The sequence below is a fragment of the Mobula hypostoma genome, chromosome 15 (assembly GCF_963921235.1).
Source record: "Mobula hypostoma chromosome 15, sMobHyp1.1, whole genome shotgun sequence".
NCBI lineage: Eukaryota > Metazoa > Chordata > Chondrichthyes > Myliobatiformes > Myliobatidae > Mobula > Mobula hypostoma.
The window spans coordinates 19,809,535-19,837,371 of NC_086111.1; the positions used below are offsets into that span (position 1 = coordinate 19,809,535).

The window sequence follows — 27,837 nt, forward strand, 5'->3', positions numbered from 1 at the left end:
ACTAACTATGCATTAATCAGTTTTGCAGATTTAGTAGTTCACGTGGTTATGCAAAACAAACTCACAAATGTTCCAGGCTTTATACTTTAAAACTTGAGGGAAAAAAAGACTATTTAACAACCATTGACCTACTGCACCAGCACATACACAACACCTAGTGTCACTTTATGTACACACAACCCAGGTAAGTGTGAGGTGGTTCATTTTGGTAGGTCAAATATGATGGCAGAATATAGTATTAATGGTAAGACTCTTGGCAGTGTGGAGGATCAGAGGGATCTTGGGGTCTGAGTCTATAGGACACTCAAAGCTGCTGCGCAGGTTGGCTCTCTGGTTAAGAAAGCATACGGTGCATTGGCCTTCATCAATCGTGGGATTGAGTTTAGGAGCCGAGAGGTAATGTTGCAGCTATATAGGACCCTGGTCAGACCCCACTTGGGGTCAGTTCCGGTCACCTCACTACAGGAAGGATGTGGAAACCATAGAAAGGGTGCACAGGAGATTTACAAGGATGTTGCCTGGATTGGGGAGCATGCCTTATGAGAATAGGTTGAGTGAACTTGGCCTTTTCTCCTTGGAGTGACGGAGGATGCGAGGTGACCTGATAGAGGTGTAAAAGGTGATGAGAGGCATCGATCATGTGGATAGTCAGAGGCTTTCTCCCAGGGCTGAAATGGCTAGCACGAGAGGGCATAGTTTTAAGATGCTTGTAAGTAGATACAGAGGAGATGTCAGGGGTAAGTTTTTTTTACGCAGAGTGGTGAATGCGTGGTATGGGTTGCCGGTGACAGTAGTAGAGGCGGATACGATAGGGTCTTTTAAGAGACTGCTGGACAGCTACATGGAGCTCAGAAAAATAGAGGGCTTTGGGTAACCCTAGGTAATTTCTAAGGTAAGGACATGTTCGGCACAGCTTTGTGGGCCAAAGGGCCTGTATTGTGCTGTAGGTTTTCTATGTTTCTATTTAGTCTATGTACGAGTTCATCATACATTGCATTTTATAGGATTGATTTTATAGTTACTGAGTTGTTATGTTCTTTACACTATGCTTTTTACGCTGCTTTGGATGTAGAATAACAATCATTTTGTTCTCCTTTACACTTGTGCACTGAAGAATGACATATAATCTTTAATCTAGAAACTGGTATCCTATTATTGTCACCCTCACCATCACTGACCTTAACAACCCTGGGGATCTCCTATCTACTGCCACCAACCTCAGTTCCCTCACCCCGCACCTCCCGTTTCTATAATCTACCCAAGGTCCACAAACCTGCCGGTCTAGGTAGACCCATTGTTTCCGCTTGTTCCTGTTCCACTGAATTCATATCTGCTAACCTCGACTGTTTTCCCAACATAGTTTGGAAAACCACTTCACCGAGCACCTATGCTCCATTCATCAGAAAAAGAAGGATCTTCCAGTGGCTACCCATTTTAATTTCACTTCCCATATGTCAGTCCACAGCCTCCTCTACTGCCCTGATGAAGCTACACTCAAATTGGAAGAGCAACACCTTGTCTGGGCAGCTTCCAACCTGATGGCATGAATATCAATTTCTTAAACTTCCAATAATGCACCCTCTTCCCCTTCACCATTCCCTTTTCCCTGTTTTATATCATCTCCTTTCCTACCCATCACCTCCTTCTTTACTTTGTTCCATGGCATTCTGTCCTCTTCTATTATTCCACCTTCTCCAGCCCTGTATCTCTTTCACCAAACAACTTCCCAGCTCTTTACTTCAACCCCCAGTTTCACCTATCGTTTCCCTCTCCCACCCTCTAACTCTGACTCATCTTCTTTTCCAGTCCTGATGAAGGGTCTCAGCCCGAAACACAGACTGTACTCTTTTCCATAGACGCTGCCTGGCCTGCCGAGCTCCTCCAGCATTTTTCGTGCGTTGCTTCGGATTTCCATCATCTGCAGACTTTCTCTTGTTTGTAATTGCCCTATTACTGCAGGCAGGTTACATGGTCCGTATTGCACAGACAATACTTACCAAATTTTGATTTTAGCCATGACTAATTACAGTTTTACTGTCATTATTGCTTTGTGGGGGCTCACTATTAGTCATGTCCGTGTAATTCGGACTAACAGCTGCAAAGGGGTCTCGTTTAATCTCAGCAATTTCCAACACATTTCAATAAATTCACTTGAAATTGCGCCAGACGCACCGTCCTTAACTTCCCCTCGGTATAATTCAATGTAGTATAAACCATAGCACTTTAAAAAATAAAATAATTTAAAATAATTCCTATATATAATCACCCCCCATTCAACAAACTCTTTACCGACCCGTACGTGCAAAAAGTCGACGACGCCCCTACACACGAAACGGAAATATCACGTGATCACCGCGGTGCTCAGCCCGCCTCATCCTCGTGCCTGACGTAACCTCTTCCCCGATTGGTAGGATCGATGCCGTCTGGACGGCAAGCTATCACGTGAGCTTCCTTGAACCGCCTCAGCGTCCGCGCTCCTGTTCTCCACCCAGCTTCTATCACGTGGTCTTCCACCAGGGCCCGCCTCCTCTCACGTCACACGACGCCATGGTTACGCTTTCTTGGGTTTGTTGGTTCGGTTTAAAACGAATTGTTGTGTACATATGATTGAAAAACAGTTAAATAGTAAATTCTGAATTAGTAACTCAATGGTAAGATATTTTTCTGATGTTTCATCATACTTAAGTAAATAAGCGATTGTGTTAAACCTTAGTCGTCAGTTTAATTAAGGTAGTCATTTCCAGCCAATTTTTATTATTTGTTCTAGATGCAATATTACTGAATCCTTCCAATATAACAACTGCTAGTATAATGTCCACGTTACTAAATGTATTTAGTGTTTATGTCAATTTTGCATAGGGACTAAATATAATTATTTTGAGGAAAGATCTCAACCGAAACGTCGACGGTCCATTTCCCTCCGATTGACAGCCATGACTGTCCCGCTGAGCTCCTCCATCATTTTATATATCGTTTCAGATTTCCAGCATCCGCAGTTTCCCACTTATGAATGAAGTAATATTCTAATGTTAAGAACCAGTCCCACGCAAATAAAATTCCTCTTCCTTTCTTATTTTCCTCAATGTTAGGTGCTCCGAATAAAATTCGCATTACAAACCCTGGAAGTAAGAATTATAGATGCCAGCTGGTTAAAAGGAGGTACTGAGTTAAAAATCCACTTTATGAATGATTATATAACAGGCACTAACCCAAAAAAGCAAAAATATTTCGATCTTGTTTCCCACCCTTGTTCATGAGCCCTGTATTCCTGCACCAGACGTGATTATTATAGCTGGCACCTTGAGTTTCTACTGGTTGCTTTGCATTTAGATAAATTGTATAGTTTCACCCTAAAGACTGTTTAAAATTCATTAATAGTTAGTACTATGCAAAAGAACAATTGGAATGGTTACTTTTAAGTGGAAATTGGAGATAAATCCTATGATGAAGCTGTAGGTACAGTGGATTTGGGTTAATTGGGACACATCAGGACCAGTACATTTTGGCCCAGTTAAGCAGCTACCCCAATTAGCTGAAGTTTCATGAAAATAGTTAAAAAGCTATATTTTAAAAAAAAGACAAGCTAAGGTTTGACTGAGTTATGTACTTAAATGAAATACAGGACAAATTAGAACACTAACAAAACTACTACACTATAAAACTGTTATAGTTCCTATCAGTTATCAATAGAAGAATTAATCTAGTGTACGCTGTCGTGCTCCTTTGACTGTAAATGAACAAAATCCATGCGGACACCTGGTGCAGATAGCTAACAATGTTCTTGATGATTGTATCCTCCAAATCTTCATTTTTATTGCAACATTCTAGATGACTGTCAATATCTTCAAATTCTTCCTAGTTCTTAACTTGGAGTAGGGAAATTGTTTCATTTTCACTCCCAGCTGTTTCTGGCATCTCCAAGCCTGAATGCTTAAAACTGCAGTAAGAAAACTGTTCTGAATTGTCTTACTGTTTATTACTCACCAACTATCAGCGACAAAAATCATTGGCTTTTGAACACAAACATGCAAGTGAAGCTATTTAAAAATTGTTCATTCTAAGCATGGTGCATGCAAATAACACTAGTTAGAAACTGTTCAGCAATAGTCTCCTGTCCCAATTAAGCAGCACAGTTTCCCAAATAAATGAAGGGAATCCCAACTATTTTCTCGATTAGTTTTGTTCTCTAAGAGGTCAGGGCTGCCCCAATTAACCGATGGCCCAATGAGCCATAATCCACTGTATATGGAGATCTCACTGCTATAAACGTTTGTGCACTGCTCCTTTTAATACAGGGATATCTAATATTAGAATACAATTAACTTATTAAAATTTTAATGTAGATTATGTTTGAAATATTTTCTTTCACCATCTTCATATTTTATAAATGTAATATTTTTAAATGTTTCCTGAATTATTTGAAACTTGCAATTCCCGTCATTTAGTGGAAATGAATAAACTGTCGACATCTCAACCCAAGGCGTGGACTGTTTATTTATATTCATAGATGCTGCCTGGCCTGTTGAATTCCAGCAACATTTTGTGTGTGTTGCTCTGGATTTCCAGGATCTGCAGAATTTCTTATGTTTATTAATTCCCATCATTGTTTTTATGTACAGTTCTACTTCAGGGTTCAGTGCTCCGTATTTCAGTAAGCATATGGTAATATCTAACACCAGTCTCCTGTTCTACAGACACAATTAAAATGGCGGATAACTGCATTGCATGCATGATCAAAAGTCCAGTCGCACTACAGAGTGGGGATTTGAAAACAGATTCTGCAAAGCCTGGTGTGTTTGTAATTGAGGTGACTTTTCCAAAGGAGAGAATTGCTAATGTATGTGAGTTTTGTGCCTTCAATGATCAATTAAAGGGCAAAAGTGAGAATGGAAAACTACTAACTTACTGTATATTAAATTAGATCATCATTGTAGGTATAGGTATTTAATGGTGCATGCTGTAAAGGGGCTGGCTGGCAAAAGAAGCTATGTAATTATTGGTAAAACAGGTAGAAGCCTGCTTGATGGAGACGTTGAGCTGCAAACTCATACCAGCCAATGAGCTATTTGTCCCATAGATCCTGTATTCTTGTAAAGATGGCTTTTGGAATAAAGCAGCTGAAATTAGTTTTCAGTGGTGGGATATGCATATAAGAGGCATGTTAAGTCAGGGGAGAAGGAGTCCGGTGAGTGGAGCACCTTGTGAGCAGAAGCGATCATGGAGATGGGAATGGCTTGCCTAAGATTTTTTTTAAATTCCTAAACCTGTATTTTGCTACTGATCTTGGAGAAAATGGTCAGCAACAACGATGGTATGGATCTCATATCCAGCCATTGGCCGCCGATAGGAATTGGTACTCAGAAATCGCTGATGTCCGTAGGCAGGGTAAGCGGCCAAGTGCATAAAAAATTCTGCCCTTTACCTTCTGCTTTCTGGCTTGCTATTTGTACAGTTATTTAAACATTTCAAAGGATAAAAATTTCAGTTTTAAGATACAGATTAAAGTAAATTCTGCCATTTACTTTCTGCTTTCTGGCTTACTATTTGTACAGTTATTTAAACATTTAAAAGGATAAAAATTTCAGTTTTAAAATACAGATTAAAGTAAATTCTGCCATTTACTTTCTGCTTTCTGGCTTGCTATTTGTACAGTTATTTAAACATTTAAAAGGATAAAAATTTCAGTTTTAAAATACAGATTAAAGTAATATGCAAAATATTTGTAAACTTTTAAGTTGAATATATTATTTCAAGAGTGGAATTTTAACATTTTTCATTTAATGTTGTGTACACATTTCTTTTTTGGGTCCAGAGAGGATTGTTTATGAGCAATTATAGCCTAAACATGTATTAAAGTTTGGTTAAATGCACAAAAGTGTTGCATTTTAGTATTTTTAACTGCAAAGTATTTTTAATACCATGTGATTAACTTGGAAGTGGCAGTTACAATCAAAAAGAATAAGAGAAAATAATATATTCTGGCATGCTTTGAAATAAAAGGCTGACTATATCCCAAAATCTACCCTATTAAGGATGAAAACCTTGTCCCTTTTTAGAAATGCTTCATTTTAATACAGGGCATACACTTTGTGCTACTTTCTTCTATAATGATTGAAGAATTACTGTTCTCTTTTAGTTATTTTATTGTTGCAAGCAGTCTGAATCTCATTTAATTGATTAACTTAGACATGCTGTTTTTCTTTCCAAATATTTCAATCCATTCCAAATTTACCATGTTTATTTACTTTTAATGTACCCTTTGTTTCAATTTTATTTTATTGTTTCCATCTACTTATTTGAACTGCTTATTATTTCAACTTTTCAATTGTTTGTTAACTCTGCTTTGTATTGCTGTTCACTGACCAGATTAAGAAAATCACATTTAAGAATTATTATACTGCTTTCTTAACAATACGCCTTCAACAACGAGTGTCTGTAGCATCTGACAAAACTCAGCTGAAGTGGAAAACTTCCTTACGCAACATGTGCCTGATGCCCAATCCTCACACTGAGAGTGGATCGCAAGAATACTTTTCCATCTACAGACATCAGGTCAGATTAGACTTTGTCTCCTCTGTTAATGGAATGAATGTATGTATTTTAAAAGAAAACTTTCCTCCTTAATTCTTCTATGCACAATCAAATGGGATAAATCCTTAAATTGATTACCATTTTAATTTAGCTTTTGTTCCATTTCCTTCATCCCAATATATCTTTTATTACCTCTTGTTGTTCCTTCCCATGCCTTGTGAATCGGGTGGCAACCTTGCTGTTTCTTCCATTACCATTTGATAGCTACATTTGTTCACAAGATAATTCAAAGACACCAAATTTAAGCATTATTGTGTAACAACTCCACGTACACCGGGTGCGATGAGGCTACCTGAACACATTACTTGTAAGTTTTTCAGGAAAATAATTACATTAGGGACAGCTGTCTGGAATAAATTATGTTAACATCCATTAATCATAATTCTCTGCTTTTGGTGACTAGTTTGCAAAGTGATTCAAAGGAGAGGTTTTAATTGTATCTGGTTATAAAGTATTCATTTACTGGCTCTGACAACTTAATAACATCGTAGAGGCTTCCATCATGGAAACAGGCCATTCAGCCCAAATCATCCATGCCATGCTGACTGAGTTGCCCAGTGAACTAGTTGCATCTGCACATGTTTGCCCAATTGCACTCTATACCTCTAGATTCTCTGTACTTATCTAAATGGCTTTTAAGCATCACTAATATGCCCACCTCAGTCACTATTTCTGGCAGCTCATTCCGTATGTGCACCAGCTGCCCCGATGCCCCTTTTAAATCTGTTGTCTTTGATCTTAAACTTATGCCCTCTTGTTTTTAAGCATCACCTGCCTATGGAAAAAGATGATGTGCTTTCACCCTGTCTATGCCCTTCGTGACCCTGTATCCCTCTCTCAGGTAGCCCCTCAATCTCCTACTTTCTGGGTAATAAAGTCCTAATCTGTGCGACCCCTCCTTAAAACTCAGACTCCCAAATCCTGGTAACATTCTGGCAAATCTTTTCTACACTCTTTCTAGTTCAACATCTCTCCTATAACAGGTGACCAAAGCCGTTCACAATACCCCAAGTGCAGCCTCTATTCCTTATATAGCATTAGAAGGGGATCATTTCCTCTGGAATGCACAGGTTTATTCTTCCCTTTCCATCAAAGTCACTCTTTCTCCCATGGTACTTCTTAGTTGAATGGCAGGACATGCCACATCTGACCTCTTCTCTCTTCCTTCCCCAGCATCCAAATTTCCAAATGAACCAACCCAGTACAATCAGTATATGAGCTCATCTACACTGGAGAGATGTAGTGAGGATTAAATATCTTCTGGAGTGCATCCTTTCAGTGCTTAATGATGGCCATGAGCTTCCATTTACTTGTTGCTGTATTCTGCTTCATTCTTGCTCTGATCTTTGCCCTGCAATTCCTGCTATGCTCTGTTGAAGTTTAATGTATGTTCAACGAATAACACTTGACCTTCCAGCTGGAAATTACAAGTCAAGTCAAGTCACTTCTTATTGTCATTTCAACGATAACTGCTGGTACGGTAGTTCTTTGACTTCTTTCCTATCACAGGCTTTACTTTGTGTACTTTCAGAAGCTTTCTCTGTATCGTAAAACTAATTCCATCTCTGGTTGCAGGATAGTAATGTAATATTCATTGTGTTTCTGCCTCTGTAGTTAAAAACAAGACAATGTTTTTCAGGACGATGGTGCTACATGAACAATACAAAAACTACACTGAACTATGTAAAACAACACAAAACCACACTAGACTACAGACCTACCCAGGACTGCATAAAATGCACAGAACAGTGCAGGCATTACGATAAATAATAAACAAGACAATAGGCACAGTAGAGGGCAGTAGTGTGGTGTCAGTCCAGGCTCTGGGTATTGAGGAGTCTGATGACTTGGGGGAAGAAACGGTTACATAGTCTGGTCGTGACAGCCCGAATACTTCGGTGCCTTTTGCCAGATGGCAGGAGGGAGAAGAGTTTGTATGAGGGGTGCGTGGGGTCCTTCATAATGTTGTTTGCTTTATGGATGCAGTGTGTGGTGTAAATGTCTCTAATGGCGGGAAGAGAGACCCCGATGATCTTCTCAGCTGACCTCACTATCCGCTGCAGGGTCTTGTGATCCAAGATGGTGCAATTTCCAAACCAGGCAGTGATGCAGCTGCTCAGGATGCTCTCAGTACAACCTCTGTAGAATGTGGTGAGGATGGGGGGTGGGAGATGGACTTTTCTCAGCCTTCACAGAAAGTAGAGATGCTGCTGGGCTTTCTTTGCTTTGGAGCTGGTGTTGAGGGACCAGGTGAGATTCTCCGCCAAGTGAACACCAAGAAATTTGGTGCTCTTAAGGATCTCTATGGAGGAGTCGTCGATGTTCAGCGGAGAGTGGTCGTTCCATGTCCTCCTGAAGTCAACAATCATCTCTTTTGTTTTGTTCACGTTCAGAGACAGTCCGTTAGCCGCTGCACCTCGATGCTGACTCTCCGTTCTTGCTGCTGAGATCCACCACACTCGTGTCATCGGTGAACTTGATGATGTGGTTTGAGCTGTGTGTTACAGCACAGTCATGGGTCAGCAGAGTGAACAGCAGTGGACTGAGCACACAGCCTTCTAACTTCAAGAAAGTGGGATTAATGTAATGCTGTAAATAGATGGTTGATAGTCAGCATAGACTCAGCAGTCCAAAAGGCTTGTTTCCATGCTGTATGACTAAGAATGAATTCAGATAATTAGCATTTCCATAATTTTTATTTCAGATTTTCTGCATTCATTTGCTGTATTTTGTTAACTATTCAGCTTTGCACTTCCTCCAGGCACATTCCCTGTGCTGTACCCTCTCTTGTCACTTGATCTCCTTTGACTTCTTTCCTCTCACAGGCTTTACTTTGTGTACTTTCAGAAGCTTTCTCTGTATCGTAAAACTAATTCCATCTCTGGTTGCAGGATAGTAATGTAATATTCATTGTGTTTCTGCCTCTGTAGTTACTGCCTGGCCTGGTCTGCATTTCCATTATTTCCTGTTCTTTTGGATTTCCAGCACCTGCTTTGTGTTTTGTTTGTGGTTTCTCTAATAATGAGCTACTTTATGTCTGTTCAAAAGTTCAAAGTAAATTTATTATCAAAGTACATATGTCACCATATACAATACTAAGATTCATTTTCTTGCGGGCTTTTACAGTAGATACAAAAGAAGCACAGTATAATCAATGAAAGACTACACACAAAGTCTGACAAGATGTGAACTAAAAATATTTTGGTGATAAAAATTTGTCATGTTTAATGCCGTCTGTGATATTAAGAGCAGATGGGAAAGTAGGTGCACCTTTGGTGTTTGTAGGATGTGCTAGAATTTCTCTGCTGCAGGGAAACAGTGATATTTTGTCAATGACAAGCACAACTTGTAAATTAACTTACAAGATGTATTGGGCTTCAATCATAGATGCTATTTGAACCAAATGATGTAATGACCATGCGGCTGATCCTCCGACAGCCATCTCCAGTCTGGCTGAATTTTACATTGGAAGATATCAAAGTATATGAATGCAATCACAACAAGGATGTAAGTATCAGTATGGAGCACCTTCAGAATATCAGTATGGAGCACCTTCAGAATACTGTAAATAGTTGTTCCTGTGCTGTCCGACTAACAATGAATTCAGATAATTAGCATTTCCATCATTTTTATTTCAGAGTTCCAACATGCTAAATCAAGTTGTAAATATTCATAATATCTCTTGCAAAAATGATTATTATAATGTCATTACAGTATATTGATTCACAATAATGTAAGTGGTAAAAGGGAGTTTAATTAGTTCACTCCCAGGAAATGCTTCTCATAAACTGACTCTGTTCTGCCACAGAGGGAGAATGTTCTCTCAGATCTGGCTTGAGAGAGCTAGTTTACACCTGTTCCTGACACATGGGATGCCTTATTGTTAGACATTATTTTGGAGTCCTGCTAAATAAAATAAGATTTCATAAAATTTGTGAGTTACACTCAGTCTTTGTTATCCACTAATTTACTCTCCACTGGTATGTGTACCTGCACTGACGGCATTGTCTTCATCATGAACTTTTTTTTCCTAATGTATTTATATACATACAGGTTCAGGACCCAAGCGTTGTGCAAATAGAGTAGAGCAGTGGAATCAGGGAATACGGATATCCTTAATTCTTTGGAAGTGGCATCACAGGTCGATAGGGTCAAAAAGAGAGCTTTTGGCATTTTGGCCTTCATAAATCAGAGTATTGAGTATAGGAAATGGGATGTTATGTTGAAATTCTATAAGACATTAGTCAGGGCAAATTTGGAGTATTGTGGGCTGTTCTGGTCACCTTCCTACAGGAAAGGTATCAATAAGATTGAAAGAGTCAAGAGAAATTTTACAAGGATGTTGCTGAGACTTGAGGACCTCAGTTACAGGGAAAGGTTGAAAAGGTCAGGACTTGATTCCCTGGAGTGTAGGAGAATGAGGGGAGACTTGTTAGAGGTATAGAAAATTTTGAGGGGCATTGATAGGGTAAATGCAAGCAGACATTTTTTTCCACTGAGGTTGGGTGACACTAGAACTAGAGGTCATAGATTAAAGGTCAATGGTGCGATATTTAAGGGGAACATGGGGAGGGAACCTTTTCATTCAGAGGGTAGTGCGAGTGTTCAACGAGCCACCAGCGGAAGTAGTGGGTGCAGGTTTGATTGTAACATTTAAGAGAAGTTTGGATAAGTGTGTAGATGCGAGGGTATGCAGGGCTATGGTCCAGGTGTAGGTTGATAGAACTAGGGTAACAGTTTAGCACAGACTAAATGAGACAAAGAGCCTGTTTCACTGCTGTAAGTACCCTGACTCTGAAAGTGACCAGCACACAGTTTAAACTTGATTCAAATTATGTATTTTATATCTATACTTGTTATGTCAGATGAACTATTACTGGAATTTTTTTCTTGTACATTGCTTATTTCAGAGATAAATGGAGATGGACATGGGAAATTTGTAGGATGAGTTAGAAAGGTTCACTTTATGCACCAACTAAATAAAATTAAATGTCAATTGATGATTTGCAAGTATTGTATTTTTACAGAAAGAACAGGGACCATGGCTTTCTAAGCTTACTCCGCTGGAACAACCTTTGAACTTGTTTGAAGTGAGTGCATTGTTTATTTTTACATCTACAAATTGTACAGGTCTTTGCAGCTTCCAAAAGTGAAAAGAGACTTTCCACCAAAATTCCAACATTCTCTGTTCTGATGTTCATGATCCTTTCCATCCACTTTCTATACTTCAAATTTTAATAATCTTACTTATTTTTAATAATCTTACTTATTTATGGGAATTTGCAATAGCTAAGTAGAGATTAATCTCTCTAAATACTTGTTACACCTGTACATTAATTTTATCAAATAATTGGGGTACGAGGACCTTTGGGTGCCTCTGACAACCGAAACCTTTCAATCTCCTGCAATAAAAACAGACAATGTTGGAATCATTCAGCAGGTCAGACAGTGTGAATGGAAGGAGAATCAGTTATCGCTTCAGACTTCACCAAAACTGGAAAAGAGAAACAAGTTCATCTTTCAATCTCCCACCATTTTAAAATTACATTTCTATTTTCCCATGTGACTGACCCGACATTTTTCCACATAAAGTATTCCATCTCTCCTTGCTCATTCATTAGCTTGTCTGCATCTTTGCAAGCCATGTCTGCCCAGTATTACACTATCAGCTCATCCAAATCATTGATATCAATTGTAAAAAAGATCTATAATTCATTATTCATTAATCCAGCTTCCTACTCCGAACATAATACATATGTTCCTGCTATGTTTTCCGTCTGTTAAAGAATTCTCATTCTACGTCTATTTATTTAACCCTCCCATTCCCAATGAAATCTAAGACTGTTTAATAACTTCTTGTTCTCAGCTTCTTTCCCTTCTCGTCTTCACATTTCTCCTCTCTTTCTTGCAATTGATTATTTTAAAGATAAAAGATTAGCTTTACTTGTTCATCCCACGTCATCGAAATGTACAGTGAAATGTATCATTTATGTCAGGTGAAATCAGCGAGGATTGAGCTGGGCAGCCTGCAAGTGTCACTACACTTTTGGCGGCAACATAACATGTCCACTAACCCTAACGGTTTTTTGGAATGTGGGAGGGAACTGAAGCACCAGAGGAATCCCACGCGGTCATGGGGAGAATTTCTTGCGTACAGCAGCAGGAATTGAACCACAATCTTACAACTGGTGCTCTAACCGCTATGCTACTGTGCTACCACATCCCATGATGCAGTCAACATGGATTTTTAGCAAGATAAAAGGTTCCATGTGCCAGACTTGTCATAAAATATATAAGCCTATGGGACACAAGGGAACATTTGGCTAATTAGTTTGGTGATAAGATACAACAGATGAAAGTTGATGGGTGTTTACATGACTGAAGTGCTGTTAACAATAGAATTCCTCTGAGCTCAGCACTCAGTCTCAAGCCCTGTCATATTTGTTAATGTTTTTGATTTCATTGTTTGGGAAATAATAAAGAAGAGAATAAGTATGTTGTGTGGTTAATTGAAGAGGGAAGAAACGGACTGTGGGAAAGAATGGATGCTCAGGTTGTGTTGAAAAGTAACATCAAATGTGTAGCCCCCTGGCCACCCTCAGGGTCACTTGGCTTGCTGTCTTCTAGGGAAACAGCCCTCAGCCCCGCCAAACTGGGTAATTAGTTTGTGTGGATGCTGTGTGATGTACCCCACCCCACCAACAGACAATACACCAGATAGGATTAAATGATTTACAGTTTATAGATATTACTGGAACTATATAATTAATAGAGAATAAAATATAAAAGGAAAATGAAAGGCGCCACACTTATCAAAGTTCAATCTCTTCGTGCACAAACAGTTGGAGCTCAATCAATTCCTGACAACCACCCGGATCCTGTCGACTCACGGCTCGGGACCACCCGGAGTGACCGACCGGAGCCTTTCCACACGTCCGCTGTCCTCTCCATCTCCCCTCCTCGCTGAACGCCCCGTTCGGGGTCCCACCCCGTTAGCAGACCTCACAGCACCTGGTCCATTCTCTGTCCCTCTCTCCTGCCTTCTGCCCCAAAACCCCGCACCTACAGTATCTTCAAATATACCAAAAACATAACAACTATCCCAATTGGTTCATTTGTCCTCATATCAATAGATAATACAAAACAAACCGCTAGCAGGAAGGACTTTCTCAGCGTTTAACATAACAAAGCATTCCTAAGTATAACATAACGAAGAAGCCATTTTAATTAGCCTCCGCAGTAACATAAAAGACGAAACCCCCTTACACTCTCCCCCCACCAAATAAAGTCATGCCCTCATGACTTCTAAATAGCTCGCCAACCAGCCCTGCGGACACACAACACACACATACACAGATACACACAGTGACAGTGCTCCCCTAACAGTGGACCTTACGCCCGTCCCACGGGTGCTACATAGGCCAACCTATCTGGGGGCTTCCTAATCCTCCGAGACCTCCGTACCCCCTCACCTAAACCCAAAAGGCTCAGACACTACTAGGGATACCTCAGGCCTGCTTGCCAACTCCTCTCTCACTCAGGCCGCCATTACAGCTCCGGGGCCCCGCTTCTTTTCCTTCCTGATCCTGCCGTAACTCAGACTGCCCACAGCTAACCCTCCCCACTACACCTGACTCAGGGGGAGAAGGGCCAAAGGTCTCTTCCTCAATCACGGGGAAGTTAGCGAAAGGCAGCATGTACCACATGTGCAGCACATCATCCTTCGAATCCGTATTCGTCCTCATCTCCTCGATCGGTAGCCGCTGTTCAAGTTTCTCCAAACTGAAACATTTAGCTGGGGCTACCCCTTCAGCCTCCTGCAGTCGAGACGTCAGCTTTTTCGGGGACTCCTTCAACTCTCACCACAGCCTCAGCAGTTCTGACTCAGGGTTCTTGGCCATCTCAATCTGGGATGCAGTTACCCCACCAGCTTCTCCCACCCTGACCTGAAAAGCAGCAGTTAAAGAATGTTCAGCCTCCGGTTGTTTCTTCCTGAAGGCGTCTTCCAGGTCAACTTTCAGTTTTTCCACTTCATTTAAACGCGCAACAGTCACCTTCAGGTTCCTTTCAAGTGTCCGCCTCCCTTTTCTAAGATCTGTCCTCCATTTCTTCACCTCCTTGGGAGTATAGTCAAACTCCCCTCCCTGGGCTCTCGGTTTTCTGTTGGCCTTAGTCAGAACACTTCCTTGATCTTCCCCAACTTGTAAGTCGTCCAATCTTTTCTGAATCAACGTCTCGAGTTTCTGCTGATCCCTTCGAAGGTGGGTCATTGTTTCTTCTAGCTGGATTAATTCATCAGTACATGACCACAGTGTCGGCTCAGAATTCCGTTGCTCCTTCTCCACATTGACGAGCGTGAATTCCAAGTCTACAAAAACGTAACAACTATCCCAATTGGTTCATTCGTCCTCATATCAATAGATAATACAAAACAAACCGCTAGCAGGAAGGACTTTCTCAGCGTTTAACATAACAAAGAAGCATTCCTAAGTATAACATAACAAAGAAGTCATTTTAATTAGCCTCCGCAGTAACATAAAAGACAAAACCCCCTTACAAATGTAATACTGAGAAATGAGGTCATAGATTTGGGCAGGTGCAAGAAGGCATGGGAATACATGATGTGTAGGAGGTTACCGAGTGATATGTAGAAACTCAGGGCCCTTAGGATGCATGTCCAGAGAACTTTATAAAGGGCAGCAGGACAGAAAATAGTAAATAGGGGAGGAGTAGGCCACTGCACCCCTTCCTACCAGTCAATGTGATCATGAATGATCCAACTTGGGCCTCATCTCCTCTTCTGTTTTCAAATCCTTAATTTTTAAAAATGTATCTACTTTCTCTTCAAATACCCTCCTGTGATCCAGCCTTCACAACTCTAGGGTAGAGAATTCCGAAGATTCACCACTTGGCAAGAAGTTTCTACACATCTCAGTTTCAAATCACGCCACCATAAACCTGTAACCATGTCCCTTTCTCTGCGATTCTCCCACGAGAGGAAACCTCTCTGTCTATCTGTCAAAACCCTTTAGGATCTTGTAAATCTCAATAACATCTCTTATTCTTTTCAGCTCAAGAATATAGATCTAATTTTTTTTAACTGTTCACAGTAGAGCAACCCTCTCATCCCAGAAATTAACAGTGAATCTCTTTTGGATTGCCTTCAATGCTAGTACATCCTTTTTTTTAAAGAAAAACGAGGGGACCAAAACTATGCACAGTACTCCAGGTGTGGCCTTGCCAACACCCTGTACAATTGGAATGGTGTTTCATCATTTCTAAACTCCATAACTCATTCAGTAAAGGCCATTATACCATTTGTCTTCCTAACCAGACTGCTGACTTTTTGTGATTCATGCACAAGAACATCTAGACTCATCTGAACTGGTAGGGAGGGAAGGATGAATGGGAGGAGCTGGCTAAGACAGACAGTCAGGCATAAGTGGCCTTTTCACTGGTTTGTAAGATGTAATGGGTAGTGTGCCAACATGTTATAATTTGGAAAGAAACTGAATACAAAAGTGTGGAGATTATATTTCAGTTCTACTAGGCATGGGCAAGGCCACATCTGGAGTATTGTACACATTATTGGTCTTGTGTAGAGAAAATATTCATGGTTTGGAAACAGTTCAGAGAAACTTTGCAGGACATAACATGGATGTCGGCTTGTACTTTGAGTGAAGGTCAGACGGGTTTGACTTGTTTAGAAAACTAAGAGAGGACTTGATTGAAACGACAGGATAACGGGGAGTTTTGACAGGGTGGTTGTGGAGAGGTCGTTCTCAACTGTGGAATAATCTAGAGCAAGGTGTTGCCCACTTAAGACAGATGAGATTAAATTTTATTGTCAAAGGGCTGAGAGTCATTGAAACTGCTGGAAGAAGAACTTTACATATTTCTAAGGCAGTAATAGGTAGATTGTGTCACGTGACCAGCAACAATGAATATGTAATTGAGTCTAGTTTTATAAACAAACATAAACATATATTAAACTCCGCTCAACAATAGCGAAAAGAATTCAAACGACTAACTTAACCAGAAGTTAACTGCTCTGGAACAGTTCTTAAAGTGGTAAGTTCAAACACAGTCTTAATATGGTAAATTCGAAAGTCCAAGTGATTTACACAGTCAATAAGGAGAGACTTCTTTGAAAACGGATTTCTTCAAAGACGTGACGTTACTGCTGATTCTCCAAAGGATTCACGATGAAGGAAATAAAACGGCTTAAAGGAACTGACCTTTTCCTGGCGAATGAACACTGCAAAAAACCTTCCTGATCTTACAGGGGTTATCTCAGATGCAGGTCACTATTTCTGAACAAAGATTCAATAAGGTCAATCCTTTATGAAACCGCCGAACGACACCAACTTTACTTAATCCTTCAGGTTCCTGAGTAAGGTCTTCACTCTCCAATACTAGACTGTAAAGGTAAATCAAAGATACCTCAAACAAAACTGGCAGCGATTGATGAAACTGCCGGCACAACGATTCTACCTTACAATAGAAAATAAAACTCCACTTTAAAACGAAACTGCGTCATAAGACGAATACGCAGCATAACGGAGTAACTGATGAACTAACGAAACTAACCTCGTCACAACAGGGGTTTCTCTTTATATACCAGTTGAGAACGTCATCGCGTGACCTCACACTGGCGGGAAAATTACATCACCCCACCATCACAAGACCATTACATCATGCTCATAAGATAGTCACAAGATACCCACAGGGTATGTAACAATTGATAAATAAAGAAATAAAAGGTTACTGTTGGCATACATAAACATGAAGAAATGTTATATTCAGATCAGCCGCGGGCATGAGAGGTGGAGTGGCCTGTTCCTACAGCTAATTGCAGTGTCCATATTTGGAGTTTACGTGGAATTTGTGGCAGATTAGAGATGAGAAGGTACTGTTATGAACTGACAACATAATTTTCACAAAATTGCAATCTGATACAAGGATGGCCATCTACTTTACCTTCAACTAGATGTATTTTTTACAGGGATTACCAGATCCAGACGCAGTAGCTTCTAGTGTGCAGCAGATGTGGGTTTTAACCGAAATAGTCCAGAGCAATTCAACCACTGCCCGTGTGGGCCGCTTTGATGTAAGTATCATTATTCTTTTGTTGCAATTTATCAATAAGTAGAATGGAAAATGAGCTTAAGATTAGCAGGCAAATGTAAATAAATGCACTTACTAAGAGAAGTTAGTCTTAATAAAGTTTTCAAAATTGAACCTCAAGTTATTCCCTTTGGCCTGACAAGAAAGATGGGGAAGGAATCATTTTAAATCAGAAGATCACTGATTTAGTTGTGCTGAATAAGCCAGGATCAATTAACAAATTGATTAACTGTAACTCTCTTTATTCCTGATTCGTGATTAGTAACCTTTGTCCATTATTGAAAGTCCTTGTGTGAAACTGTCTGTCCACTAAAGTTGTCGATCCTTCCATTGGGGAGTAAAATGATACTCGTTGTTGGAATTAAAGTCTGACAGTCAGAAGGAGTTCCGGGATTGTGATGTGATTTTCAGTGTCCCTGGATGTTATGTGAAAATGAACATGGGACAAATTGCGCAGAACACAAACAAGCATGCAATCACTGTCTAGTATCATAAAAACATATCTGCAAATTCAATAATAGAAGTTGATATAATAGCTATAGAAAACTAGTTCAGGAAAATGAGGGAGATTTTGAAAAGAGGGAAAAAAACAACGGTGAATTGAAATTCATTCAAAAATGGAAGAGCCATTATCACTCTATATTTCTTATACTTGTCCATAGGTGGATGGTTCCTATGATGTCAGCACGTTATCCTACATCTGAGCAGTTCTTCCATCTGTGCTGTTCCCTCTGTAAGGACCACAGCATTGACAGCACCTTGATTTGTGACTGTATGCAGGTCTGAATGCCAAGTTGTTCATGCCTCAACCGGAAATTGAACTGAAACCTGAACTGAGTTCATTTCACAGTATTGCTGTAATAACTCCACTATTGTTTTACATGTACAAAGTTAATAAATGTCTCATTGTAAATGTACACTATTGTAAATAGAACAGTTGTTAAGGTATGTATTATTTTTCATTTTGGTTGGACCCGATTGCTAGAGCTATGAATGTTCACCTCAATTGCGAATTTAATTATCAAAACTAGACAACGGGGTGACCCGTTGGGGCACCCTTTGAGAGAAGGGTTATGCAGTCTGATGTGACCAGAATGAACATAAAATTTTCCTGAATGCTATTGGTATCGCTTTGCTTTGGAAACTGAAGTAGAAAACCTCAGTTTATTAAAGAAGAACGACACGTATCAAAGCAAATATAGCTGCTTCTCATTTAACAAAGGACACTTTTGATGGCATCATTTCTGGTTTATCTGCCACTCTTGTGCCTCTTGTTGTCATTCTGGAGATGTGCAGCCCTTTCATCCCCCATCTCTTCATCTGTTCTGCTGTTTGTTGTTTGTCTCTGATCCTGGAGACATGCATGCCTCTCCTCCTCTGTCTCTTCTTCTCTCATCTTCTTTTGTCCTGACTTTTTGATCCTGGAGTCATGCGGCCCAGGCCTCATCTGATTCTTGTTCTCTCCCTCTCCTTGCCGCTTTCCGACGACGTTTGGCGTCATCTCTTGACCATAATGTCCCCCTTCCCTTTCCATGCGGCATAATTAGGCTGACCTTTTACCCTAATGCTGGATAGAAGATACGAAGCACTAACACCAAAGGATGCTGATTATTCTTGATGATGTGGTTGGCGCTCTTCTAAATGGACGTGATATAGTCACCGCTGTCCTTTGACTGCAGCAAAGGGTTTTATGGGTGTCTCAAAGTACGTCATTACAATAAGAGTTAATTATCTCATTGATGGGTGGCAGTTAGATCTGTCCCAATCCTGCACATGCTGATGGTGATTAGCAGAATGTGATCCCTCGAAATAGAGCTGCCCTGCCTTTTTGCTCTGGTAGGTGTCACTGCTGAGGCTGGCCGTGCGCATGTGTCAGGCTGTCATGTCCCGATTTCCATGATGGTGGGTTAAAAGGGAGCCTGTTGATTTTTGTGAATGAGCAATTTTATACGAATACATAACCCTGAACTTTGCCTGCATTCTGTAAGCTAGCGCATTTTAATTCGATTTAGCCAAAAAAAGTGCTGGTAATGCACCTTTTGCGCTAATTGGAGGTCACAAACAGACAGACAGAGCATGAGAGTTTTAGTAGTATATGGATAAACTTTTCAAACCATTCATTGCAAAAATATTTGAGGATGCATCAACTTGTTACAGCCAGAATAAGTGGCACCACTTGTGGACTGCCCGCAGCTCATCCTTGTCTGAGTTGCTTGTTAACACAAATGACACATTTCACTGCATGTACATGTGATTTAAAAACTGTATATATATAAATCTGAATCTAAAGAGTGGATGGTATACAGATAAAACATTAGTTTTAATCTCCCATCAAGTAACTTTCAAAAGTAGGAAGCAAAAATAACTAAAAGAAAATCTGGGGAAGACTGACCAAGTGAGAGTATAAAAACAGAAAACAAAGTAGTAGTGAATAATCTTCCACTGTATCTCATCTTTGCGCAATGCTGCAACAGGATTGCCTGAATACTAAACTGTAAAAGAAATGTTTAATTCTGTGTTTCACTAATGTAATATTTACTCCATTTTTTCAATGGAGAATACTGATAAGGTCAGTCCAATAATTTCATCCTCAACACATTTTGGATTGTTAGTTGATTCCAAGTTATTGTTTATTTGGATAGCATGTTGGGCTAAGTTCATAACTTACAGTGAACTCAGCATAACTACAGTATGCACTACTAGCTTCAGTAATAGAAAACTAGTCGGTGTCTAAGAGAAGTAGGCTTAAGGGGAAAATGATGATTATTATCGCAACATGTTAAGGTTTGAGACAAAATTTAAGTACGCAAGTTGTCACAGCATAGATTTTAAGAATATGTGAAAGGAGGGGATAAATAAAATAGAAGATTTTGGATATAAAGTGAGAGTTATTCAGGGATACATTCAGATATTAAAGGAGAGAAAAATACTCAATTAATCAAATTTAAATTAAAACTTTGAGGTTTAAAGTTGAAGAGAATTCATTGGCAGTTTTTGGTACATTCATTAGATACAAGAATTGTTCCAGAGTCTATGGATGTGATTCCTATAGTTTAAGGAGATAAAACAATACCAGATAACTATATTTAGCTGTGCGTATCTGATAGGAAAGTTAATAACTCGTCTCTACAAGGTTATATTTTTAGTTTATTTCTTTTCTTTATAGAATTTAACATGGATTTCAAATTTAGTCATTTTTGACAAAATTTGTATTATTATTTGTAAAGGTAAAAGTGCATAAACATGAGCAATATACAAGCTGTCCACAGCGTAATCTGTGTACATACATCTATTGATGCTTCTGGACACACCTTAAGTGATGTTCCTGGAATCATCGGGTGTTTCGGGTCTTTCAACATCATACAGCCTCCTCCAGGTGACCCAGCCGGGGCTGATCAGACCCCAGCTTGTGTCCAGATGGCTAGCTACTTATAACTCCATGGCTCCCCTCTTTTGAGCCACAGCCATCTTGAGGCCCTCTCTGCCGCATCGGTGGTACTGCGGATGGCTCTCCTCTTCCTCTCTCCCTCGATGCCCAAAATGCTGAAGGCTCTAACTAAAGAATGGGCTACGAATCCCCTACAACCAACCTCCACTGGGAGACACCACACTCTCCATCCAGCCTGCTGACAGTTGCTGACCAGTCCTGCGTACTTGGAGAGTTTCCTTTCAAAGGCCTCTTTCAAGTTATCTTCCCATGGGACTGTCATCTCCAGCAGCACCACTTACTTAGTAGACTCAGACACTAGGACAATGTCTGGTCGCAGGGTGGTGGCTGCGATATGGTTGGGGAACTTCAGCTGCCCTTCGAGGTCCACCAACAGCTGCCAGTCCCTTGCAGAGGTCAGAATGCCTGCAGATGTTCTTTTGGCAGGTATTGGCTGCTCCCCAGCTCTGACAAAGGCAATGGTCTGCTTGGAGGGTCGGGACCGCTTCGCCCACTCAACTCCTGTGCTGACGGCTTCAGCAATGGTCTTCAGGACGTGATCATGCCTCCACCTGTACTGTCCCTCACCAAGTGCCCTTGCGCAGCCGCTGAGGATGTGCTCCAGGGTTCCTCGCTTGGAGCACAGTGAGCACGCAGATGACTCTGCCTTGCCCCATGTGTGCAAGTTTGATGGGCTTGGAAGCACATCGTACACTGCCTGGATGAGAAATTGGACGCAGTGTGGTTTGGCTTTCCAAAGATCAGCCCAGGTCACTTTCCTCTCAACCCCATTCTCCCATCTTGTCCAAGCTCCCTGTTGCTTCATTCCCACTGCCTTGCAGGCTCTCATCTCCTCCACTACTGCTCTCACCTCCTCCTGAACTAGACTACGCCTTTCCTTCCCTCTGGTGTCCATTTGGGGAGTTGGAAAGGATCCCAGCCCAGCTCGGCCTTGTGTGACCACTCCCACCAGCCTCCTGTGACGCAGCCTCGCCTCTGCTTCCTTAACAGCTTCCTCTGCCCTCCACTTCCTGCCAGTACTTACTTGGATCCCTGCTCTAGACACCTTCAGGTCACTTGAGTCCCTATACTGTAGCACTTCTCTGGCTCTTGTTACCTTGAATTCTTCCTCCAAGGATTTGAAGGGCAGTTGCAGTTTGTTGTGGTGTCCATAGGGTGCGATGCTGCTCAGACTCTTTGGCAGCCCCAGCCATCTCCTGAGGTGGTTGCTAACCCTCCTCTCTAAGGTTTTGACTGTCGAGATCAGAACTACATAGACGAGGAGGGGCCACAGGATTCTGGGAAGAATGCCATGCTGATACACCCAGGCTTTAAACTCCCCAGGTAGACCAGACTTGTCCACAGATCTCAGCCAGCCATCCAACTTGGTGCAGGTTGCCTGAATGGATGTTGTGTCCCTTAAAGAGCTGTCAAAAACTTTGCCTGAGCTCTTGACTGGCTTTTCTGTGATGGTTGGGATGGCTGTGCCTGCGATGCTGAACCGGAACTTGTTCTCCACCTTCCCTTTCCTCAGCACCATCGATCTTGATTTGGCAGATTTGAAATGCATCCGGGTCCACTCCATCAGCTTTTTAAGCCCTTGCAGAATTCTCCGGCAGCCTGGGACTGATTCTGTGGTGACTGTGAGGTCATCCATGAATGCCCTGATAGGTGGTTGCCGTTGAACGGAATTCATTCTGGGCCCGCTGCACTCTGGTTCAGCAGACTTAGTGAGCATGTTCATGGCTAGGGAGAACAGTAATGAACAGGTTCTGTTTTATAGACATCCATATGTTAATTTTGTCTGAAAATACACCAAAATTACACTATAGTAACCATACCTCCTCAATATTGTAAAGTACCAAAGACTGACAAGAAAGAGCAATTAGTAATAGTGAAGAGAGGGAAAACATAGGAATGAACATGTGCTGGACTTTTGAATTTAATAATACTATGAGAAGCTTGTTGTTATTGTGTCCATAGCTGGGCGTTCTTAACCCAAAGACGGTCTATATTATAATAGATGTCTTCTTCTTTCATGTGCCTTTCGCGTTACACGCTTGGGCAATCATGGCTTTCCACATCGAACGATCCCATGCAGCGTCAATGATATCTCGCACACTTAGATCTGTTAGTTCTTTCGCAGTGTCCATATATTTTCTTCTTTGTCTTCCACTTCTGCGTTTCCCAGGCATACGGCCTTCTAATGTAAGGCATTCTATTTCTCCCTTTCTGATGACATGGCCCAGGAATTTAAGTTTCCTCTCATTTAATGTTCTCATTAAAGATCTTTTAGTATGATCTTTTTGTAATAGATGTAATTGAATAAAACTCAGGACATTTGAAGTGAGAAGCAAGGAGGACAACGAATGTCAAGTTGGCTGCAGAGTAAAAAATGAAGCAGTTCAAAGTAGATCAGTAAAAGCTGGAAAACAGTTTTCCCACAAGCACCATTTCGTTACTATTTGCTGAGAATGAAAACATAGTTTCAAGTATGCTAGCGATACCATATTTAGAAATGATGCCCAATGCTTTGTAGATTCGCTCAACAAATCCTACTTCAATATATTTTAAATTTAGAAAATGGGACAGTAAAGTGTGAAAATAATTGTAGGGGGCTGGATTATTTTTCAAGGCACTGTAACTGAAATTCCTGATTCCTGATACCATCCTAATATCCTGTCTGTTTTCCTGACATCCAAAGTTTTGGTGCCTAGAAATTAACACAATATTACTTTAACAAATCATTGAACACATTTAGAAGGAGCAGCATCCATCATCAACGACCCCCACCATCCAGGCCATGTTCTCTTCCTACTGCTGCTATTGGGAAGGAGTTACAGAAGCCTTAGTTCCTACATCACCAGGTTCGGGAACAACCATCTTGAACCAACTTAAAACTTAACTCACTTCAATGCTGAACTGACTTCACAACCGATAGACTCACTGTCATGGACTCTACAACTCATGTTCTCAGTATTATTTGTTTGTTTACTTATTTACTTAGTATTTGCACAGTTTGTCTTTTTGCACATTGCATGTTTGTCAGTCTTTGTTACTGATAGATTTTCATGAATTCCATTGTTTCTTTATTTCTTGTAAATACTTGCAAGAAATTGAATCTTAAGATAGTGTATGGTGACATATATGTACATCGATAATAAATTTACTTTGAACTTTAGCATAATGGTTGGGTAGAAAGTTTCGCTAAATTTTGAGAAGACCAGGGCCATAATCTTGGATCATAAACTATTCTTCTGGCAACCCAAAGCTGCTTATTAATAGAGAGAAATTGCATTTATGTAGTGTTTTGGATGGCATCTGCATAATATGTTTCTCTAAGTACATGATCCTTAGTGTGGACATTGACAAGTAAGGGGAAAGTTTAGTTTTAATTCAATGGTTAAATCTATCTAACTTAGTCTAAATGTTACAACTTCTTGCCTTCACAGCTTTCAGTAAATTGGAAAGCCAGCTCTGATGGCGAAGACTGGGGACTGGAGCCCTGTCCTGAAATTGGAGGACTGTCCATGTGTGTGGGTGGGAGGGAGGAAAGGGGCTTGCTTTGTTGTTGTTGCTTTGATGCTTGTTGTGTCCTGTGTTGTTCTGGCAAGCATTCTGTGCATGCTATGTTGGCACCAGAATGTGTGGCGACATTTACCAGGCTGCCCCCAGCATATCCCTTGTTACACAAACATTGCATTTTATTCTGTGTATTGATGTACATGTGATAAACGTAAATTTAAATCTGATGGGTTGCCCATTAATTCACTCAGTTGATTTACTTAGTGCCACAGGGGTACAAAGCTGAGGGTAGCTGGAGTTTAGCATGGTGTTTCTCTGAAAGCACAGACCTTAGAGTACAGACTTCCCTGGAATTAGGGTAACTCTGCACTGACATTGCCTTGCAAGTGAAAGCCACAGCACCAAAGTGTAGCTGATTGGTGAGTATTTTCTGAAATAGTCCTTGCCACGGTACCTGAAGTTGAAGCATGGCAGGGTGACTCAGGCAAGAAGAATCTGCATTTGTGCCTTGTGCAACTTCCTTTTTAACAGATGTGTAGGAAATGTCTTAAGCTGCAGCGGCTTGAACTCTGACCTTTAGATCTGGAGCAGTGACTTGAGTCACTGTGTGAGACTGAGGAGTTTGTGCTTTGTATGCTTATGGTGTTACTGCAGCTAATGAATACTCAGAAAGGGAATAGGTGACTGTGAGGGAGGCTAAGCGAAGAAGGCAAGCAAATCCACAGTCACCATAGTGAATCTAAGATCAGGAGTCCCTTGTGTCCATCTAAAGAACTAACAGATTTTTTTCTTTGTAGTATTGATGAAGGCAATAGTCCTCAGAAGAGCAAAGAAGAATGATACCATGTATGGCTCAGTTACACAAGGAGTAAACAGTGAGAGAACAATATTGATTGGGGAGTACAGTTCTATGATCATACAGACAACTCCGGAATGGTTTGACACCTCTTGTACAATTGTAGAGCATGTCACTGAATACCTGAATGGGAAGGATGAAGAGCTAGAAACTGCTCTATTTCTGTATTAACAACACGGGAGGCATTGGGTCCTTCAAGCGGATTTTCAAATGTGTAGGAAAGGATTGACTAGCAAGCCTTCAGACATGGAAATCCCTGGAATATTTCTAATGTAAAACTATCAGGAATACCAAGAGACAAGACCGGCTGTCGGTTGTGGCAGAACATACATACTAGACCAGGCTACAAAACAAAGTCACACTGCATTACTGACAACAACACATCCCTTTTTGATGAACCTAACACAGTCTCTGTATATTTTGATCTGAAGATGATTGGAATGTCACCCACGCCAACAACCTCCAATGCACCTGAATCCTTAGTCACTGCTTTGGTTGTAAGATCAATCTTCCAGGGAGTGGACTAGTAGGAAGCAACAGGCCCAGATGGTATCCCTGACTGTGTCCTTACAGCTGGGATACCATGTATGGCTCAGTTACACAAGGAGTAACAGCTGGCGGGGTATTGTAGACATTTTTAACCTCTCCCTGTTTCAGTATGGGTTTCTCACTTTCTTCAAAAAGACCATTATTATCCTGGTACCAGATTTAGATTTATTTATCACATGTACATTGAAACATACAGTGAAATGTGTTGTTTATGTTAATCAACACACCCAAGGATGTGCTGGAGGCAGCCTGCATGTCACTACACATTCTGGCACCTACATAGCATCTCTATATTGTTTGACACAACACAACACAGAACAACACAAGCAGCAAAAGCAACAGCAACAGACAGAACAAAAGGCAACAACAGAACAAGATAATGACAGCAAATCAATCCCCTTTTCCATCCTTCCTCCTCACACACTCACTCACTCACTTCCAACTCCAGGATAGGCTGCCTCTGGACTAGACACTCAGACATCAAGGATCCAACATCCAATTTCTGACCTGGACTCACAGACTCGACCTTTCCATTTTTTGGACATTACCCTTCAGCTTTACCTGCTGGACTTAGTCAACCTCAGGGTATCAACCCTGAGACTCAATAATTATGGGTTTGACCTTCAGGCTTTGATCAAGCCGAACTCCAGTATTGACTTTGGACTGTGGAGTGCCTTGGGCCTCAACTTCTGGACTTGCGTGGACTTCCGATTTTGGTGGCCTCAGGTGGGGTGGGGTCATTGACTTTCTTGACTACGACCCCTATGGACCTGTGACTCTGATTTCACTGACGTGGATTGTGGGTCTCCCAAGCACCTGTTGGATCCAACCTTTAGATCACTGACCTTTGATTGTGGAGTGTTCCAAATTGGACTCCAAGTGCAAGTTCCTGCTCCTGACTCTTTATCCTTCCTCATCCCTGATACTTAAACTCTAACCTGACCCCTAATTTCCCACACTTTCCCCAAAACCATTGCAACAAACCTAAAAAACAGCTAAGTCTAAGCCACGACATTGCATCTTATCTTGACTGGACACCTAAGAAAAACAAGGTAACTTACCTTAATGACAACTGTCTCATAGCTCTGACATCCACCTTCATAAAGTACTTCGAGAGATTGGTTATGGCGTGCATTAACTCCAGCCTCCCAGACAACCTCAACTCACTACAATTTGTCTGCCACCAAAACTGCCTGTGATAGATGTCATCTCCCTGGCACCTCTGGACAGAAAAAAACACATGTTAGACTACTGTTTATTGACCACAGCTCCAAATTTACTAATATAATTCCAAACTCATTAATCTCCAAACTCGTCAATGTGGGGCTCAACTCCTCCCTTTGCGACTGGATCCTTGACTTCCTGACCGGCAGGCTGCAATCAGTAAGGATAGGCAGCAACACCTCCGCCACAATTACTCTCAACATTGCTGTACCTCAGCGATGTGTGCTTAGCTCACTGCTCTACTCTCTCTACGCCCATGACTGTGTGGCTAGACACAGCTCAAATGCTATCTATAAATTTGCTGACAACACCCCCATTTCACACCACAGAATTTCAGGTGGTGACCAGAAGGCGTACAGGAGTGATCTATATCAGCTAGCTGAGTGCTGTCACAGCAATAAGTTTGCACTCAACATCAATAATTGATTGTGGACTTCAGAAAGGGTGAGGTGAGGGAACGTACACCAATCCTCATGGAGGGATCAGAAGTTGAAAGAGTGAGTAATTTCAAGTTCCTGGTTGTCAACATATCTGAGGA

At 41.0% G+C, this 27,837-nt stretch overlaps 1 protein-coding gene across 4 annotated transcripts; it reads left to right on the forward strand.

Annotated features, from left to right (window-relative positions):
- The first annotated feature begins 2,495 nt into the window (after window positions 1-2,495).
- nicn1 (nicolin 1) lies at window positions 2,496-20,605 on the forward strand. Of its 4 annotated transcripts, none has more exons than XM_063067823.1 (7): window positions 2,496-2,651; window positions 4,695-4,807; window positions 6,367-6,552; window positions 9,979-10,098; window positions 11,619-11,681; window positions 17,597-17,701; window positions 18,381-20,604. In XM_063067823.1, the coding sequence occupies exons 2-7, from the start codon at window positions 4,706-4,708 to the stop codon at window positions 18,420-18,422; spliced, it is 618 nt and encodes a 205-aa protein (XP_062923893.1). In that variant the 5' UTR covers window positions 2,496-2,651; window positions 4,695-4,705; the 3' UTR covers window positions 18,423-20,604. The 4 variants fall into 4 exon arrangements, with proteins under 4 accessions (XP_062923893.1, XP_062923891.1, XP_062923892.1 ...); XM_063067821.1 differs by having other exon boundaries at window positions 4,695-4,837; window positions 18,381-19,130; XM_063067822.1 differs by lacking the exon at window positions 2,496-2,651 and adding an exon at window positions 3,117-3,159 and having other exon boundaries at window positions 4,695-4,837; window positions 18,381-20,603.
- Window positions 20,606-27,837: the final 7,232 nt, after the last annotated feature.